General features: G+C 34.1%; 1 protein-coding gene across 2 annotated transcripts in view; it reads right to left on the reverse strand.

Annotated features, from left to right (window-relative positions):
• LOC115218761 (zinc finger MYND domain-containing protein 19) overlaps positions 1-17,734 on the reverse strand; it is a 223,393-nt gene extending 205,659 nt beyond the window's left edge. Inside the window, exon 1 of one of the 2 annotated variants that reach the window (XM_029788695.2) lies at positions 16,982-17,734. In XM_029788695.2, coding sequence (XP_029644555.1) covers positions 16,982-17,032 — 51 coding nt within the window. In that variant the 5' untranslated portion in view covers positions 17,033-17,734. The remainder of the gene's footprint in view (positions 1-16,981) is intronic. The other variant, XM_029788687.2, reaches the window with a different exon arrangement.
• Positions 17,735-22,114: the final 4,380 nt, after the last annotated feature.

Genomic DNA, 22,114 nt, shown 5'->3' on the forward strand with positions numbered 1-22,114 from the left:
TTTTTTTTTTGTAGAGTTCAATGTTTTAAAATTTGTTATTACTTTGGTTAGTGTGTCTACTAAATACGCTTTATATAATTATATTATATAATTATATTATGTGCCAGCTCTGTCTGGCACCTGTGCGGGTGGCACGTAAAAAGCACCCACTACACTCACGGAGTGGTTGGCGTTAGGAAGGGCATCCAGCCGTAGAAACACTGCCAGATTTGACTGGGCCTGATGAAGCCTTCTGGCTTCACAGACCCCAGTAGAACCGTCCAACCCATGCTAGCATGGAAAACGGACGCTAAACGATGATGATGATGATGATGATATATTAGCAACAGAAGCAGTATTAATACAGAGAGGTAATATTTATCCCCACTTAAGCATGGATGTTTTGTTAGAACAAACTATACTGCAGTAGTTAGCATGAGAGAAACTCCCATATTGGCTTATGGTGCAAAACACACTCTTGTTTATATCATTAGTGGGGGAATAAATCCTCACCGCCTCCAGTGCTGAGACCAGCAGATCACAAGATGGTTGAAATCACATGGTCTAGTAGTCTTAAGAACAGGAGGTAGCAGAGATTTATCCCCACCACGACTAGCAATACAAACAAGAGTGCATTTTGTATCAAGAATCAATATGGGAAGTTCTCTCACAGTAACTGCCGCAGTATAGTTTGTTCCAACAGAACATCCACACTTATGTGGGGATAAATATTACCATTTTATATAGATGACTCATGCTATGTTTTCATCCATCTTGCATACTTCATTCATAATGAATGTTCACACACTGACATTTCTCTAACATACAACAACCAATACTTTGTTAGTTCACCTGAACTGTTATATTAAGTCAAGAACATCACATACACACTTCCATCAGGAAATAATGAAATCAGATATGTTATAAATGAAAGAAAAGGAAATGTTCTCTTACAAATCAACACCAACACTACCTATAAACTGTGGTTTTTAACCCTTTCGTTACCAACCCGGCTGAAACCAGCTCTGGCTCTGAGTACAAATGTCTTGTTTTCATAAGTTTTGAATTAAAATCTTCCACCAAACCTTAGTCACAATTTATGTTCCTAATGATAACTAAGTTATTTTACTAAATTCTTTGTTATATTTAAAATAATTGAAAGAAACACAGAGCATCTCAAAATAAATACAGTAACGAAAGGGTTAACTTGACCAGTAGTAGCCCCTTCAAATTGACAAGAAATTATTTCCTATCTTTTACCAATTTGGTGTAACCTTTCTTTACTTTGTTCAAGCACAACTATGGCCAAATCCAGGTGTAGCCATTGAAGAGCCCTGCTCTGATTTGCTCGAGCATACCTACAGCAAATCAATCAACGATTATCCTGTCATTATTGTTTTTCATTACTTAGGTTCAGAGAAATTATTTAATAGCAGTGAAGAACTTGTTAAGGTTAATTTATTTACTATATTAAACATTTTGTAAAATTTATCTTAAGATCAATGATAATTTTCCTAAAATTTCAAGAAATGTAGCCATCATTATCATCATTTAATGTCCATTGCCCATGCTGGCATGGGTTGGATGGTTTGACCGGTAAACTGGAAGGCTGCACCAGACTCCAGTCTGATTTAGCAGGGTTTTCTATGGCTGGATGCCCTTCCTCATGCCAACCAAACTGAGAGTGTAATGGATGCTTTTATGTGCCACCAGTACAGGTGCCATTTGCGTGACACTGGGATCTGCCACAACTGCGACTTTACTTGGCTTGGTGGGTCTTCTCAAGCAATGATAATGCCAAAGGTCTCAGTCACTGTCTCTGTGAGGTCCAGCACTTGAAAAGAACTCAGCCACTTTGCCAATAAATATTTTATCAGATTAAAAAAATTGAACACCAATGAAAAATAAAAGCTTTAAAACAACCCTCATGAGAGTTTTCTTATTGAGGAAACTACTTGGACACAAAACTTATTAATGGATCTGAAGGAAAGGAAGTATTATTTGGATTACATCATTAAAATGCAAAAATGCAGCTACATTTATTGTATGGTATATATACATGATATGGCTTACTCCAATTTAAAACTACAGACATATATATATATACATACACAGACATAAAAGTGTGTGTGTGTGTGTGTGTATCACACTGTGTCAATAGTGAGCTTTTTCCTTTCCTGTATTTCTTTCTGTCTTCAAGTAGAGAAGAGAAACATTAAGCCTCAAACCATTTTCCACTTGTCTGTCAAAAATAATTAAGAAAGATAATGGACATAGGATACTAATGCTCTAACTAGCGACATATGAAAAACAAAAAAACTTGGGGAAGTTCATATGAGTAATGATGTTGAAATGTGTGTTTATGTAAGGAAGTTAGTGTTAATTAGGGGATTGAAAGAGGAAATTTGCAGCTGGCTAAAGGGATGTTTGAATCCAAATTAATAATGGAGCAGGTCAAATTAAGTACTGACATAGTACACACAAAGTATAATATATATATATATATATATATACACATTCATATATATGCATGTATTTACGTATATGTGTATATACATATATATGTATAAAGGCTAAGACACTAGCTCCACCTTCACTGAAGAAATAAATGACACACACAAACAACGGTTTCACTAGGATATTCTTTTACCAAAAAATTTGTTTATGCAAAAAATATTCAACACAAAATTTATTACCTAATTTTAATAACCAAGAATTGAGAAGTTTAGAGGCTAAACAATTAACTTTTGACATTAATACTATTTAACCAATGAAATCTACTATCTTTCCTGTAATAATGATATTGCAGTTCAAGATTTGAATTCAAATATGACTGCAAGCTATCTTGGAAGGTGGGTGTTAGAAATGTTAAATATAGTTACAGTTAATGTATGGCTATTGAAAGATTGTCTACAGTAATATTATGATTGAGGTTAACAAAACTAAAATTCACATCAGTAAATAAAATAGAATAAATCAGAATAAATGACTGCAGAGGTGTAGGAAGCTTATAAGAAAGTATTGTGGATCATATATATATGATTCATGAATGAGTGGATAATTTTGGCACAAACAGAAGAAATTTAGAGATGCTCAATATAGAAAACAGTAGCACTCAAATGATTTGAGCTCCCCAGAAACAGCTGTCAGACCTTTAACATCATACCTTCTCCTTTAATTTACTGTGCCTTTGTACTCTGTATAAGTTTGCTCAGTTAGTTTATAAATATCTATATATTTATACATGAATACTCATTGTCTGAATATTTTCAGTCTTTGCTTTCTCTCTACATGTATACATGTATGTATATTTTGTACATCTAACCCAAGCAGTTTTATTTATTTGCATCTTTATCTCTCTCTCTCTCTGCTGTGCTTGAAAAGACACATCAAGCTAAGTAAAAGTGTGGTTGCCCTTGCATACAGGCTCGCAGGTTATCCTTGCAACCCTCTCCAGCTGAACACCCCTAATCTCACAGGCTTGTAGGTGCTGTGTAAAAGTAGCTAATACACTCTGTAAAGTGGGTGGCATTAGGAAGGGCATCCAGCTGTAGAAACCATGCCAAAAGAGACAGAGAGCCTGAACAGCCCTTCAGCAGGTCAGCTCCAGTCAAGCCAACCAATCCATGCCAGCATGAAAAATGGACATTAAATGATGATGATGATAAATACTAGAAATAATTTTTTTTAGAAAATGTGTAAGGGTGAATCTCAACTGGAACAGTGGCTGACTTCAAAACATTGCATAAATAAAGTAAAAATGTATTTTGAAGAGCTTAAACATGTAATTTTAAGATTAAATAAACAAAGAATCCATCTTCAAAGTGGGCAATATCACAGGGATTATTAGAAAACAAATCTTAAGAAACATTATTTTTTAAACCTCAATTTTTTAATGGAAAATTCAAAATTTCAGTAAAAGTAATTCCTTGACAAATATGAAGTGATAAAAAAATCTTATCTTGTTAATTGCTCCTTTATAGAGACCTATTTAGTCTAAATGGAGCAGACTAAATAATTACACATGAATATTTGGGTTATATAAACAGAATTAAGTGCTACAGCTAGCAGATTTTTACTGTGGCATCATACTATGGCCGTGGTATTAGAAAGAACTACAGAACTGTAAGAATAGTATACACACTTGCTTCTCTCATTTGTTTAAGATTTTTTTTATCTTCTGTCTTTTATTTGTTTAAGTCATTGGACTGTGGCCATGCTGGGGTACCACCTTGAAGAATTTTAAGTCAAATGAATTGATTCCAGTATTTAATTTTCTTAAGCCGAGTACTTTTATTGATCTCTTGCTGAACTGCTAAGTTACAGGGACATAAATACGCCAACACCAGTTGTGAAGCAGTGGGGTGGGGGGTGGGGGCAAACACAAAGACACACACATACATGACTTCTTTCAGTTTCCATTAACCAAATCCACTCATAAGGCTCTGGTTGGCTCAACGCTTATAGTAGAAGACACTTGCCCAAGGTGCCACACAATGGGACTGAACTGAGAACGATGTGGCTGAGAAGCAAGTTTTTTTACCACACAGCCACATCTATGACAAAAAAAAAAAAAAACTTCTCAAAAATAATTAACCTATTTGAAGCATGTAGAAAAAATAATTTTATAACTAAAACTATTTACTGGTTTTAAAAATCGAATTTCCAGAGGACATGCCACATTATTTGTATTTTCATGATGTGTTAAATGGCTTTGAAAATTTTTCAAAAATAATGTCAATGAGAAAGAAAAAAGAAAGATTAAGAGCTTAGATATTTCCAACACACCCTCCTCCACTTCTAATTAACATACGTAGCACTACATAAGCACCCATGAAGTAGCAATTCCTTTGGCCAGTTTTCTGAGAGCTAATTAGATTTAGAGAAGTAAAATGTGACTCAGCCATGGTCCTTGAACCACTTGATGACCATTGTCCTTAATCTAGGCAAGTCATGTTTATATTAAAAATAAAAAAAACATACTAAGCATTGTTTTTATTCATTTGATTTTTATTTATTTATCCTCAAAAAATTCTCAGGAAAAGTTGAATATTACTAAATAAGTAGAAAGAAATCAATTCATCCAACTCAAATACATACAAATATATTTTTTCTTCTACTTTATTTAAATGCAGGCAAGGTTGTATGGTTAAGAAGCTTGTTTTGCAATCATGTGGTTTCAGGTTCAGTCCCATTGCATAGCACCTTGGGCAAGTGTCTTCTACTATAGCCCTAGGCTGGCTAATGCCTTGTGAGTAAATTTGACAAAGATGGAAGCAGTGTGGAAGTAAGCTGTGTGTGTGTGTGTGTGTGTCCCCTGTCACTGCTTGACATTACCAGATTTAAAAAAGAAAAAGAAAATGGGGTTGATTTGTTCAACTAAAACTCAAGGAGGTGCCCCAGCATGGCCATACTCCAACAACTGAAGCAAATAAAGAATAAGAGATAAATTAAATATTAACTTTACATTATTTTTCAAAAAATAATACCTCAGTGGAAAGTTTGATGTTTAAATGACTAAGTGCTTGACCATTTTAAAGAGGAAACAAGTGTATTGTAACAAAAATAGTTGGACTTAGTTTATGTTGCATGGCTTTTCTATCTAACATTAACAGGAAGTGGCTAGCAACTACCAATCAGAGTATATATTTAACCAACAACATTTAAGAAGCTGGCTAAAATTAGAAAAAATATATATATAAATCTAAATTATTATGACAACAAAACAAGTCACCTGAACATGTCCTGCCTTGTAAACTATAGCTCTAATAGAGGTTAATATATGTTAGCATCAAAGCAGTAACTTAAACTTCGTTCATATTTGTAGTAATGACTTGTTCAGCTGCTTAAGTGATATATAATCAAATAGTAGATCTTATCTTTTAAACAATTATTTTCCCATATTTCACTAGATATATATGTTTCAGCAGCTACAGCTGAAATACAACAGTTAAAATTAACAATTACATGAACAGAAAATAATTGTTACTTTACCAAACTGTAAGATGAAACAAAAAATTCTTAATTTATAAATTAATAGATTTGTTTCCATCACCACTACCATCTAACAACTGGTATTTGTTTATGTACTAGTAACCTAGCAGTTCAGCAAAAGAGGCCTATAAAGTACCAGACTTAAAAAAACAAAAAAACATAAGTACTGGAGTGGATTTCTTTGATTAACCCTTTCGTTACTGTATTTATTTTGAGATGCTCTGTGTTTCTTTCAATTACTTTAAATATAACAAAGAATTTAGTAAAATAACTTAGTTACCATTAAGCTAGTATTAGGAACATAAATTGTGACTAAGGTTTGGTAGAAGATTTTAATTCAAAATTTATGAAAACAAGACATTTGTACTACAGAGCCAGTTTCAGCCGGGTTGGTAATGAAAGGGTTAAAACCCTTCAAGATGGCACCCCAGCATGGCCACAGTCCAATGACTGAAACAAAAAATAGATAAAGGTATATGAAATCAAAACAGTTTTCCATCTCTAACCCTTTCATTACCATAATTCTGCTTTTGTTTCTATTAATTTCACAAAGAAAGAAGAATTTCGTTAAAAAATTTCATCATTATTAAGTTAGTGCTTGGAACATAAATTAACATGGAATTTTAATGGAAGCTTTTAATTTAGGTAACTTTTAAATTGGAAATTTGTATCAAAGGAGCAGGGACAGTCTTAGGTGAGTTGGTATCAAAAGGGTTAACAAACAACTCAAAAAGTGGTAAATTCCTCAAAAGCTTAAAACTTCTAAACAACTAGAACTATAAATGAAATGTGCATCTGTGTATATCTAAGAAATCATCAAGACTCCAAACTCAAATACATGAAGAGCTGTAGAATGATGTTACTAACAGGTACAGGTAGGTCATGTGGTAAATAAGCTTGCTTTGCAACTGTGTAAACTCAGTTTCAGTCCCACTGCACAGCATCTTCTACAATAACCCCAGGCTGACAAATGTCTTGTGAGTGAATTTAGTAAACAGAAACTGTGTGGAAGCTCATCATATATGTATACATGCATATGTTTTTTTGCTTGTATCCCACCACCACCACCGTTTGATAACTGGTGTTGGTTTGTTTACAGTGCCATAACTTAGCGATTTAGCAAAAGTGACCAACAAAATAATACCAGATTTTAAAAAAAATATGCACTAGGGTCAATTTGTTTGGCTAATCCCTGCCCCTTGATGCAATTATACCTGCGAGCCCATTTTATTGCGCCTATAGGCTGGTATACTTGTATGTACAAAATATAGGAAATTTTTCAATTATAAAATTTATACAGTATTTGTATGCCTATTTGCAACAATAGGTCACATTTCCACTATGACTTAATACAGTTAGACTCAAATAGAAAATCGTCCGGTGATTGCTATTTGAATGGAAATTTTGTTTTCACTATAAAACACATATTGCTACCACCCCCTTGAGACCCAACTACACTCTAGCTGAAAAATATAGAATACCTCATAAGTAATACGAACGTCCTAAATTCAATGGTGGCATTAATGTCTCGAATTAAACATAGATATATACAAGATTTACAGACATAAAAAGTTAGAATTTGTAATCCACCCGTGGATCTTTTTCTTTGGAAATTTTTGCCTACCACACTAAAAAGTTTCCCCACCCCTGGGCTAAACCAGTGGTTCTCAACCAGGATCCATATAAGATTTTGGCGGAGTCAACACAACAAAATAACAAATTGGGGATCCCCAATAGTATTTTAAGGGCCCCTGAAAAAAATTGATTTAGATATATGTATTGGTATATATTGCAAGAAACAGCTAGGTTTCTTTCTCTAACATTTTACATAGCTCAATCTACATAAGTGAATGTGGGAAAAACATTTCTGAAAGGGAATTTCTATAAAACTAGTTTTTAAAAATCGAATAGCTATGGAGGTCCACCAAAATAAAATAGAAATCAAAGGGGTCAATAAATAAAATGTGGTTGAGAAACCCTGGGCTAAACTCTTCAAGATAATGCCTCAACCTGACCACAGTCCAATGACTGAAATAAGTGAATGGTAAAAGATAAAATAAACAGTAACAAGTTCCAAAGATGTATTGTGTCTTCCTTATCAAAAAATCCTGGCATTGGTGTAAGCATGGCTATATGGTTCATTTCACCATGACATGGTTCTGTGTTCAATTGCACTCTGACCAAATGTCTTCTACCATAGCCTTGGGATGAACAATACCTTCTGAATGAAATTTGGTATTGAATAGACAAGTGTGTATTTGTTTGCTTGTGTACATTATCATCATCATAGTCATTGTATAACACATGTTTTCCATGCTGTCATGGGTTGGATGGTTTGATAGAATCTGGCAAGTCACAAGGCTGTGCCAAGCTCCAATGTCAGCTCTGATATGGTTTCTATGGCTAGATGCTCTTCCCAATACCAACCACTTTCCATATCACCAGCACATGTGAGGTTGCATAGTAACTTGCAAGACAAGAAAAGTGTGAGAAGGAGAAAAGAAAAAGCCTCCTGAGAAGGTAGGTTATTTGAGAAGGGGAGAGATTATTGTTCTGTGCCAGGTATCAAGAGGCTAAAATGTGAAAGAGGGACAAGCCCAGTTATCTTTCTATAGAGGAGATATATGAGTGGTCAAGTTGTAAAAGCCATTCAATAAAATAAGTACCAGACTACAATAAGTACTGGGGTCCAATGACTGTAACCATAAATGGCAAACCAGAATTCCCAGTTAGGGTATAACTAAAATTGTTTATTTAAACATCTATGGTGAACACACACAAAAAGTAATAGTATAAACTCGAAATATGATGTTAGATAATAAAGAATAGTTCTTTCAGCACAGAATTTTACAAAAAGAATTACAATATGTGACTGCAACAACATAATTTAAAAACCCAGACAGACAGACTGGTTGTTGTTGTTTGGCACCAGCTCAGTTCTGATGAGCAAACCCATTATCAAATGCATTGTAGCTGCAACCATCTCATTTTGCATACTTAGGACTACAGAGTCAAATGAGTCTGCCATTTTTTTTCAAAGACAAAAGTGCGTGTTTGATTTAGGGAAATTTGCATGTTTTTTCTTGTGGTTAAAGTTAACCATGTAGAGGTTATCGCACTGGCTCAAGTTGTAACCCTTGCACTACTCCAAACCAACTATTAATATATAAATTTCTTTTCTTATAAGGTTAATTTTTGCATAGAAGGGGATAGTTTATGAAAGAGAATTTAACATATAACAAATACTTATTTCACTGAAGAGAATAGTGAATCATACCTATGTAGTGTAAATAATTAAACCTGGTTCAACTACTGCAGATCACTAGCTGATAAATAATAAAAGACACATAAGGTAACTGACCTGGTTTAGCTTTTCAGAGTCTCAACAACTTTGAAATGATAGCTATAGGAAATGTTGAATATTTAAAATAAAGGTTTTTTTTTTTTCTTTTCTCTTACTAAAGATAGTTTAATGATAATGCAACAGCACTATGATATGAGGCAAATAACATTGCCTGTTCTAGCTGAAACACTTTTTGTATTGAAATAATAAATACCACCTGGCATCATTTTAAAGTTTAATCAGCATCATGTGGAAGCTTAATCTGCAAACCAATATTTGTAGTTGGGATAATGTTATCAACCTACATAATCACGATGTGTTCAAGAAAGAAGTAGAAAAAATTCTGAAATATCCTGAGCTGAAAATACGAAGAACATTTCAGATTTGTCATCAAAATAAACCATTATTATTTTTCTATATAACTTATAAAACAAAAGAAATTCTTCTTTCAGTTAATCTTGTCTGAGATAACTGTTTCTGCAAAAAGAAAAAAACAAAACATTGGTGATTTAATCTAGCTTAAAGAACATTAAAACTCCACAACAAAACATTTCTTTGTTCTAACAGAATGGGCAGAATTGCTATTATTTAAACTTCAACAGCAATAGCAAAACTAATTTGCTACATATAAGACAAAGTTAAAAAAAAAAAAAGACCCACAAGACAAATCAAAATATTCTTAAAATCAGAGACAAGAAACATTGAAATATACTTAATATCTATTTTATTGTATTATTCTTGTTTATAATAATTCTAATTTTTGCCACAAGGCCAGCAACTTGGGGAGGACAGCTAGTCAATAGCATTGGTCCCAGTGCTCAATTGGTACTTATTTCATTGACCTCTAAAGAATGAAAGACAAAGTTGAACACGTCAGAATTTGAACTTGGAATGTAAAGCCACAAGAAGTGTCATGAACCATTTTGTCTGGGACACTAATGATTTTGTCAGCTCTCAGCCTTCCTCTAGTTTATAATAATAATACTGTTTCTAACACAGACAAAGCCAAAGATTTTGGAGAGAGCATTAGTTGATTACATCAACTGGTATGTAGTGGAACTTTATTTTGTTGACTTTGAAAGGATGAAAGGCAGAGATGGAAATAATAATAATAATGGTTTCTGATTTAGGCACAAGGGCAGGATTTTGAGGGAAAATTACATTGACTGACACTATATTTTATCAATCTTTGAGGGATAAAAGCAAAACTGATGGAAGGTGACGTTAAGCGATGATGATGATGAATGAAAATAGCTGGACCATGTACTACAAAGCATTTCTCTGATATTCAAATGATTCTGCAACTTACCACCCTTATATTAATGATTTCTGATTTAGGTACAAAGCCAGTAATTCTGAGAAGAAGGGATCAACAATACTTGGTACTTAATTTTATTGACAACAGTGAAGTAAAAGGCAAAGCTGACCTTAGTGAAATTTGAATTCAGATTGTAAAGTGCCGGAAAAAAAGGCCAAAAGACATTTTTTACATTCTAGCCTTTCTGGGATTTTGAACACAGAAAGAAAAACTGCAAAGGATTTTATCTGATTCTCTATCGATTCTGCTAACAAGAGCAGAAATTTGGGGGATTAAATAAAGACTTTGCAAAACAAAAATTAAGTTAAGGAACTCCTCCTCTCTCTTTGCATGGTTGAGAGGCAAGAACTGAGTATATAGACAACGTGTATTTAAAATTAGCAGTGTTATTTATTTCTTACAAGTACTGAATATTCTTTAACTTATTTAATAGCAGAACTTAACTCCTATCCTTCATAAATGATATTAGCTACAAATAACTAGCATTTCCTATTAAAAAGCGCGGTTTATAAATTAATTAACAGAAAGTCTGACGGCATTAATAACAATGTATATCAAAAGATAAACATTTCAGTCGCGACCACATTAGACATGCTTACTTAGAAAGCCACGAGATGTGAGAAGTGAAATACCAAAAATTCTAAAAGCTATGGAAATGGTGAAATGATAGAGAAAGGTAAAGTAATGGTATGTTAAGTAAATGGCAGAGCAACAAAACAGAAAGTAGTACCATGGAAGGAGAAGTAGAGAGAATGCGTTTGAACAACTAGAATAGTTCAGGCCAGTGCACAGGTCACGGTTTAAGCGTGGTGCAACGGAGCGCATAGAAGGCGCTGGAGTAATTATTTATTATTCAATAGTGCAGATTACCCGACCGTACATTATAATACATGCTGATCTTGGCATTGGACAAAGACAAAATATGTTGGCCAATAAAATGATAACCCTCTAGTTATAAACAAGTTCAATTATTCGTCTTCTCCGAGATAGAAATGCTTTTCTCCAATAATACATGAATCCTTTGTGCTTAATACTGAAAAACATCGTTATCTATTTCGATTTTTTATATATATTTAAGCCACACAAATGTAAATGTAAAACTTAAACTAAATTGCTTTTGTAAAAGAAATTCCGAATGTTAATTATTTATTTTATTAAAAGCTATCGCATTTATTAAATTACAATCCCAACAATTATACATTGGAAAAAATATTTCTATACTTTGTAAACGACCGCTTCTATTTAAATAAATATAAAGAACCTAAGGAAATATAATTACTGAACTATATTTTATATCGCCTTTCTCATTTTCTTTGGTACAGAACGATGTCCATGATAATTAAATAGATGGTTTAAGTAATCTTAAAATAAACGTTGGAGTTAATAACTCCGAGAGAAGGCAATTTATGTTGGTTGTGATACACAGAGCAGCAAACTTCAGTCGGCAATAGCGTTTTCTAATAGAAAGACTACATTCAATTATAGTTTCCCTCAATAATCACAGAAAAGTGAGAATAAAGCAATATATGAGAAACTTGGATGTCACAAATCTTTTTTCCAATAATTATCAACAATTCCTGCTGAAAGACTCGCCATAATCCTGTCTTTGGGTGATCTTAAGACGTGAAGCTAAAGAAAGAAAGAACGAGAAAGCGAGGAGAGTAAGTGGCATATACCATATAAAAATCAAAGGAAAGGGATTTGCGTGAACAGAACTGAAACACAGGGGGAAAAGACAACTGCATACTGGAAGATTAAGTGGGCGGTAATATGTGAAAAGTATCCGATTGCCAATAAATCTGGCCGAACCGAACTTTCAACTAGACACGAGAATTATAAACACCAAGAATGTGAGTAATATACTGCCGCAAGCTTCATAGTGTATAAACAGAAATCTATAATAGTAGCAGGTACGTACCGGAGAAATAATCAACCCAGGCCTGATACACACATAAAAAATAATAACTGATTATAGTTCTTTTATTGCATACTGAACGAATTTTCTTTTAATTCCAGATAAATTAAAATACTTAATAAAGCTATATAATAAGCAGACTAATAGAACATTCTCTTTTAAAGCTATTCGAATACAGAAAAACAGAAAAGAAACGCATTGAGAACAATACAACCTGGAAAGCATTAGAGAGAAATGTTTTCCTGCCTATTCATTTGGCATCAAAATGGATCTACACACACACGTGATGTTCCTTAGGTTCAACCACCATCCCTTTTAACGAACTATATTTAATTTTGAATAACAGAGATCCTTTTAATTAGTTTGGTTTCTCGGATTGCAAATAAACAGCTCTAAAAAAAATAAAAAAAGGAAAAAGCAGTGAACAAAGACAACACAAAATGGTAATCATTTTTAACATAAACACTGGTGTGAACACTCGTTTGAATTGATCCAAGTACTTATTTTATCGACTCTTAAAGGGTGTATATAATATGATTAAACCTATAGAGCATTAGCAGTATGTGGTTTGCATGTCAGTTGTGTCTCAACGAGGGTGTAGAGAAAGATAAATACAGTCAAACAAGTGTTTGGCTTCTTTAAGACATATGCCACATCACAAGATAACAGCCAACTCCAACTCAGTCCTAATCGAATAATCTAGGGGAAAATGCTGTTCTAGCTTTGATATTTCCATCTTTTGAGTTTACTCCATTATATCATCTAACGTTTTCTTCCTTCTTCAAAGACAAAGTGTGATTCTAGGGAAATTTGGTTCTTTCTAGCATGTCGAGTGATCGCGTGGACATCCTTCCCTGGTTCGAACAAGAAGGAAAGTAAATTTACACAAGAAATTTTGGAACGTTTTCGTGTGAACATCAAAAATTTAATAGGACAAAAATATATTGTTTATTTGAAAAATATACTAAAGAGAATAACAATATCAATAATAGCGATTTTATAAAATTAACCTAACTGTATTTTCTGTCATTAGAGAGACCGGAATATCTGCTGGAGGATATGGTTTCGATTGAGTTTTGTAAGCAAGCTGTGAGATGGTCGGCCAAGTTATCAAAACAAGACAGAAAACTATTGATGGCACACAATCTCAATTTTCGCCGATATTATACAAATAACGTTAATGAACGTACTGTATGTCCGACTGCAACAGCCAGAACGGTGTTACGAACACAGGCCACATTTTCTAAGAAGAATATTAGTCAACTATATTGACATGACACTTGGCTTAGCAATCCTGAGAGGAGAAACGGTAAAAAGTTAACTCTTACACAATAGCATACATGCAAAGAGATAATAAAAAAAAAAGAGAAAAAAAACTTTATCCTTTCCTATAAACTCATTGCAAGATATACTACTAAATGAATGCGAAATGCAATAAAAGTAACAATGAAAGCAATAATAGTGTAATAATTAAAAAGTAAATGAGTAAGCAGAGACAAGGTTAACTGGAGGCGTTTTGTCGTAGACGTAACAACGTCCAGTTGCTAGCAGGACTAATAAAATAGACCAGTCAACAAACAGCAATGATTAACTGCTTTATTAATAGAACCGGTGACACATTCAATTTTTTATCCCATTGAAATTTAGTCCACTTTCTGTCGGAACAACCAGCACAGCGCATACATGCATTGAATACAAAATAAACTTCCAGCCAGCGGGAGAACCTGTATATGATTGCTTGACATGCTGAAAATCATGCTGAAAATAGCAAAATTTCATTCAGATCACCCCCTACCGTTTCAAAAGAAAGAAGAATAAAAGAGACATTAGATAATTTGGGCCGAGACACGCTATTGCTGAAAAAGACGGAATGATTCATGGCTTGAACACCTTAGATTCGGTCAGGGTTCAACATCATTAAACAAACTATTTTCTAGAAAAGAAACCAAAATCCGAGGACGACTGGAGAAAATTAATCAAAGGCTGCGGAAAACTTAATAAAACAGTGAAATGATGTTAGAATTCACTTTTCCGAACGACATAACGAATTTATAGTTTGCGACTATTTTTCAACCTCATGCCAAATATTTTATTGAAACCAAGGAGGTCGTTTGGCTTGTTTGAAGAGGCAACAAAATCACCATCAAATGACAGAATCTCTCTTCATATATATATATAAAGAACACATTGTATAATGTAGTCCCAGACACTGATAAAATTTGGGATGGTTATAGTTGGAACACCTCTGATCATAGATTTTGCTCTGGATCAGAGTGGAGCTGGGTCCTAAACAGGAAAAATAACCCACCATTCTTTGTTAACGAAAGTATTGAAATTGAAAAGAAAAAAAAACAAACTATGGGGCATAATATCAACATTAAGTACACACACACAGATTATATATATATATATATATATATAATGATGGAAATTTTGAAAAATGTACCACATTATATTTAAAAAATGAAACTGAATAATAGAAGAGAAGATATATTTAAATCAAAAATATTTAGTTGACCAATATCCTTTACCCTATACAAATCAAATGAAATCCACATTTAAACAACAAAAATTAGGTATTCAAATATTTATGATCAAACTACAATTGTTCGAAGAATACATGTAAGGGAGTTTTAAATGTTAAAGAGAGAAAAAGAAATTAACAAAACTGAGCGTCAAGTTGGAATTGAACCAGACTAAGTTCAAGTGTCACACTTTCTTTTCGCATCTTATATTCGTATTCAGAAAGAAATCATTATTAATTAATTATTATGTGAAAAATATTAAAAAATCTAATATGAAATTAATCTGTTTAAAGTTTTAACAAAGAAACTAGACGAAGTTTCAAAATGCATGTATATGGAAAATTCTTTAAAAGAAATGAAAGTTTAACAAACATCAAGAGAGAACCGGAAAAGCACTTAAGTAGATAAAAGTTGTAAATTTTGATTAGAATTAAGAGAGTGATTCTGAGAATATGATTGTTTACAACTTTGAAAGTATTATTCTGCAAAGAAGATGATAATTAAATTTTTTCAATTGTGTGTGTGTGTGTGTGTGTATATATATACAACATGGATGTATGGATAAAATTATCACTGAAAAGAGCAAGTACATTGCACTGGAAAACGTGATGGCAAAGGAGACAGGTTGTTGTTTAGGCCACATATTCCTATTCTAGAAGATCTAGCACGATGCAGTCATGACCATCACACCTTTTTCTTTCATACACACTATAACCGATTAAATTATCAAGTCCTTTCTTTTTAAAACGATGGGATTTGAGGGAGGAAGTGCTACTATTTCTAGGAGGTTAAGTGACCACATGTAGTTTCACTAGTTGGCTGGAGACGTCGTAAATGGTGGTTATTTAGGCTCAGTCCGTCCATGATCCGGTAAGTCTATGAACAAAACCATTCAAGACTTGACAGTCCACATTTTGTCATAGTGTTCCTCGGACTACATCAACCAACGGCGAGATGTGATTTAGCTGCTTTTTTCAGCAGGTAGATGGACAGTGCAGAGGTTTGTTTGTTGGCACAAGAAGTTTGAGCCTGGATAAGAACCGAGAGACAAAACAGGATTTCCAAGTTGCTGTTAAGGAGGCCCATCAGGCATTTCAAAACACATGGCTTAAAAACAACAAAAAGAACAGTGTGTATGTATGAAGGCAACATTTGTGTGTAGGTATATATGTGTATTGTATGAAGATACTCGCGTATGCACACGCGAATATTTATGGATAGATAGACAGATAGTGCTTTTTTTTCTGACATATGAAAAAGCTGATTTTATATATACATTGCATGAAGAATACATTTATGTATGTATATGTGTGTATGTATATATATATATATATATATATATATATATATATATATATATATATAGTGTGTGTGTGTGTGTGTGTATAAAGAAAACGTGTCTATGCATATCTACCGATATATTTTTATGAAGAATATGTGCGCGCGTGTATGTGTATGTATATATATATATATATATATATATATATATATATATATATATATATATTGTTTGTTTATTACTCGACGTTTCCACTTCTGAAAATATATTTATTATATGTGTATACACGCAAACATGCAAGTTGAGATATCGGTGTCTAGATCAAATGATTGATGCAGACAAAAACAAACCACTGAACAAATAAGCATCATAAAAGATATATATAAAACACCAAGATATATATATATACATATATATATATCCACACACGTGCAATGCACATTCGGAAAAACAAGAAACCTTGTATTTATGGCTTCAATGTTTTCTTTCATAAGCGTTGTATTGTTTTGTTTCCTCATTTTTCGTCTTTTCACATAGCAAACTATTCAAACATGTTTGTTTTTTTCAAAAGGAAGTGCATTTCTAATTATTAATTATTATTATTGTCTATGTATTAATAAATACATACCTTTCCAGCAGCTCTGCCTAGTCTAATAATTCCCAGTTTGAAGCTAGACATGTTTGCTGCACATCGGCGGTAAAGATTGCCATCCAAGTCGGTGCCAGTGCAGAACGTGCAAGACGTCCCTCTCACTGAGGTAATGTTGCCTGTTGTGGCATGGACTCCACTCACTCTAACTATAGCTCTCTCTCTCTCTCTCACTTTAACTAACTTAACTGTCTATCTTCTCGTCGCCAGCACTCACTCAATAACTAAACTGTTTTCATTCACACTCTCCTAGTTTATGTTATTTCTCCGAACTATAGCTCCTCCCCCTTTCTCTCTCTCTCTCTGTTTTCTTAACTCTTGCTCTCACTCAATAACTGAATTGTTTTCACTCACATTCTCCCAATCTGTCTTCTCTCTGAACTGTTCAGCGGTTATGTTCCACTTACTCTAGCTATCCCTCCCATCCGCTTTCTCTCTATTTGTTTTCTCAACACTTGTACTCACTCAGTAACTAAACCTTTACAGTCACTCTCTCCCAGTCTCTACTTTTTATATACACTTCATTGCTGTAATATTTCACACTCTCTGTATCTCTCTATCTTCTAGTCGCTAAACTGAACTGTTTTCACTCACTCACTTCCAGTTTCTGCCCATTCTATAAACAATTCATGGAAGTAGTGTTACTCCACTCATTCCAGCTTGCTTCAGTAACATTTAATCAACTCGTCGCTGCACTCAATAACTAAACTGTTTCTACTCACGTTCTATCTTCCTCACTTTCTCTAAACATTTCAACCTCTCAAACACTTAGTTTTACTCCTACTTTGTCCCGTTCATCATCCGTCACTCTACCTTTACCTCATTCAAAATTTTCCGTCTCTCACATTCTTCTTTTATTCCTTCAATTGTTTCATCTGCTTTTTTAGAATTATTTTTCTATTTCACTATCTTTTCTCCAACTATGCTTTCAGTTTTTTTACCAGCTACCCCTTATCTTTTCCCCACTTTATTTCTCTCTTTGTCCCTCTGCTATTCTTTCCTATTTTCTCCTGTTTAAAAAGAGTTCTCATTTTTTTTTCATTCTCTGCCCTATCTAGTCATTCTTTACTTTTACATTTCTATTCTACATCTGCGTATCTCTCCTGTTACCTTTTTTTATTATCTGATTATCTCTACCGTTCACTAATCTTCTATCGCTCTCCATTCTCACTTTCTCTTTTACACCTCTCCTCTCTCTCTCTCTCTTCTCACAGTCAGTATTTTCTTTCCTCCAAACCGATTCACTCTCACTCTTTCTCTCTCTTTTAAGGTTTTATTATATCTATCATTTCTTTACTCTCTTTCTCCGGTACTCTTCTCTCTTATCAAAATTTCCTACTTCCCTATCTTTGTTTGTGCCCATTAATGTCTCTTCTTTCCGCTCCAATTTCGGCTTTCGCATTAGCTGTTTCATTCCTCCCTCCCTGATTTCATTAAAATTCTTTTGCAGCTTTTTTTTTTTCATTTTGCTCTCGAACCTCTTTCAACCTATCAACTCTTACTTTCTCCCACTGGCGCACGAACCATAGTTAAATCATTGTAAGCACTGCTTCATGTAATCACATTTTTTTTTTTGTCCCAGTAAACACGATTTTTCCTTACTCTTACATCCAACCCGACCCAGTTCCTTGTTATCTCCGTAAACGCCTACCCCACATTTGAATAACAACCAACTCGGCTTTATTCCTCCACATAGCCACCATTCATTCATCCTACCTATTGTCTTAATTTTAGTGCTTTATTCCTCTTTTCTTCTTTTACATACTTATTATTCAAATCCCTATTTTCAGAAACAGCGGTTGATATGATTCTCAGCGATCTTCAAATGAGATTTTTTTTTCTCTTACTATATTGATAACATAGTTTATAGTGATATTTATCTCATGGCAGTTCCACATTGTAACACTGAATAATAGTTTCCAGGTTAATTCAAACATATTCTCTACGATTCTGTCTTTCTCTCCATCTCTCTTTGGCTCTGGACACCTAACAAATCGTTCGTAGAAGCACTTTCTATATATTAAAATTTATTTTCTTAACACATAGCTCGTCCTAGATGAAATCTATATATTTTTGTCCTCTATTTCTCCCTATATCAGACAGAACCTCTCCATATCTTTCGCTGTTCTGTCGCTTTCGAATGACATGGTTGGCTTTCTGCTAGGAAGTTCAACTTGTCCTGTACGGCAGCGGAGGAGGCTCAAAGTAGTAGTGACAAGGGGAATAGGAGTAGTAGTGACTTACGAAGCTAGAGTGATCTCGCCTTAGGTAGGAGGAGGTGTGGTAGCGGTGGCAGTATAAGTTATCACTGTGGTAGCAATGACTTGCGTTAACGAAGGCGAAGAGAAGAAAAACACGCTGAAACGCCTTGTTGAGTTTTGTCTTTCTGTTAGAATTCCATTCACATCTCGGATGTTCTATAGAAATATCAAATCAATCCAATACTTGAATGATACTTTATTTTATCTGTTACAGTAGAATGAAAAGCAATATTAACTTCACTGGAATTTGAACTCAGAGACGTAACTAAATAGCGAGTTTGTGTTTTGTTTGTTTTGATAGTTGTTGTTGTTTAGCAGACCGATGGCTAAAGAAATTCCAGCTTTTGACCAACCCATCTTTTATTCAAATACAGTGTATCTAGGACTAGTTTATCAAATGTTGTGTGTGTTGATGAAAATTTAGTTGCTATTTCTAGCGTGGAGGCTTTCTCGTTGATTATTCTTAAAGGTGGCAAGTTCGGATGAGATATGGTTTCGATTCCAGGTTCCAGAAATTTCCTTTTACATATCGCCACATTCCATTTCTAAGTTTTGGTTTCTTATTTTTTATTTTTTTGTAAAATGTCTACTCCGAGTCCCCTCGAATTACTTTTATAAGTAAAAACTTTCCTTCTTTTAATACTTGTACAATGAAGAAACACGCATCTTGATCGCATGTCCTTTAACAGAAAACTGTATCTACGTTAACAAAAACAAAACAATATCCAACATAAAGCCGATGGAATACATCTACATGATTGCATGTTTCCTAAAATTTTGAGGAAGGTCTTACAAAATAACTTTCATATGATCAAATAAAAAATCAAACCACGTGCTGGATTTTACGTTGTGCAGCACCAGGCCAACACTGATTCAGCTAACCTATATTCTAGACTCTAGATTATAGGTTGGCTAGATTCTAGAGCATTGCGATCAAGAAGCGAATCTTCATATCACAGTCCTTTAGATTATGAGTTCAAATCACACTGAGATCGAATTTGCCATTTATCCATACGGGGTCGATACAGTGCCTCGAAAAAATACACATAGTATACTGTAGAATGTGAGACTGTGGCCAGCATGGAAAACGGACGTAAAAAAAATTGATGATGAATAGGAGGAAGAGGACATATGTTTATTCGGTTAACCTCCAGTGTTTGACCCCAGCAAAAAAAAAATTTTTTTAAATAGTGTAATAGGTGTAAAACAACATGTAGAAAAACGAATACGAAAAAACATGCGTGCTGGCAAACGGGGGTGGGGGAGAGGACTCGGAAAATTCACTTGCCCAAGGTGCGATGCAGTGGGACTGAACCCGGAACCGTGTGGTTGGGAAGAATATCCATTTTCTCGAGGAAAAAAATCGGATTGTGTGAATTGTCCTGGTCCTCCACCCCTCCCGTTCGCCAGCAAGTGTCTTCAACTATAGCCTCGGGCTGACCAATTCATCCTGGAGGCCAAAGGTAGCATTTCAGAGGAAAAATTATCTATGCTATAAACAAAGAGGAAAACAAAAATTTGCACACAAAATTTTTACGATTCTGTCTTCTGCATAATGGTATTAACAGAAACAGTTGCAACGTAGATGTTTGTATACCATTCAAGAACACACACACAAAACCATTAATTTCACTGCAACATTTAAATCTCATTTCAATCTCAATATTTTCGTCACTTTGAAACCGAAGTTTCGTCGCGGTTTCAAAGAACGAAAATATTTAGACACAAATGAAATTTAAATGTTGTGCAAGTAACGGTTTTGTGTGTGTTCTTGAATGGCTTACAAACATCTACGCTGCAATTGTTTCTGTTTGATATAATTACCATTATGCAGAAGACAGAATTGAAAAAATTTTGTGTGCAAATTTTTGTTTTCATCTTTGTTTATAGCATAGATAATTTTTCTTCTGAAATGTCATCTTTGGCCTCCAGGATGCATTTGTTGGCCCAAAGTTATAGTTGAAGACACTTGCTGGTGAACAGGGGCAAGGAAGGACCAGGACAATTCACACAATCCAATTTTATCCCTCAAGAAAATGGATATTCTTCCCAACCACAAGGTTCTGGGTTAAGTCCCACTGCATGGCACCTTGGGCAAGTGAATTTTCCAAGACTTCACCCCCCATTTGCCAGCACGCATTATTTTTCATATTCATTTCTTACGTGTTGTTTTACACCTATTACACTATTTCCACCCCTATTTTTGCTCAGGTCAAACACTGGATGTTAACCATTTATTCTACCTCCTCAGTATAATAGTAGTAGGGAAACAAGAACTCATCAGCAAAAACGTGTTCTAATGGCCTGCAAGTCAGATTAAGTACAAGGACATGTAGGCCAATAATCCCAACCAAAACGACAATCATGATTAGTTGAAATTAGCAAAATAAAAAAAAAAAATACATCACTGGAATCGAAAATTAAAATTATGCCAGCATAATTCTTGAATTGTCTTATATTATACTGGTATGTTCCACAGCATGAGCCACCTTACCCAACGGTAAGGCAAGTTACATAGATTGGATCACAAAAATTAGTTTTAGAGGAATCTCTTTAGTTTTTGTTGAATGTTTGGTGAGTTTGTTGTAAAAATGAATATCTATAAAAAGATGTTGCAGTAGATTTATCTGTATAACCATATGTTGAAAATAAAATCTTTTGGGAAATGTGTTTCAACTAACTCCACCTTTCTCTGCATACAGACAGTTTAGGCTAGACAGAAGAAATTATTTAGTTAAACTTCTCCACAAGCCAAATTCTTGGAGCCCAAACTCTCTGTTTTATATTTGTTTGCAGCTTTTTTTAAATATATATATATTACAAATAGATTTTTAAAAACTCAGAATGCTAC

This window comes from Octopus sinensis, linkage group LG1 (assembly GCF_006345805.1).
Source record: "Octopus sinensis linkage group LG1, ASM634580v1, whole genome shotgun sequence".
NCBI classification, from domain to species: Eukaryota; Metazoa; Mollusca; class Cephalopoda; order Octopoda; family Octopodidae; genus Octopus; species Octopus sinensis.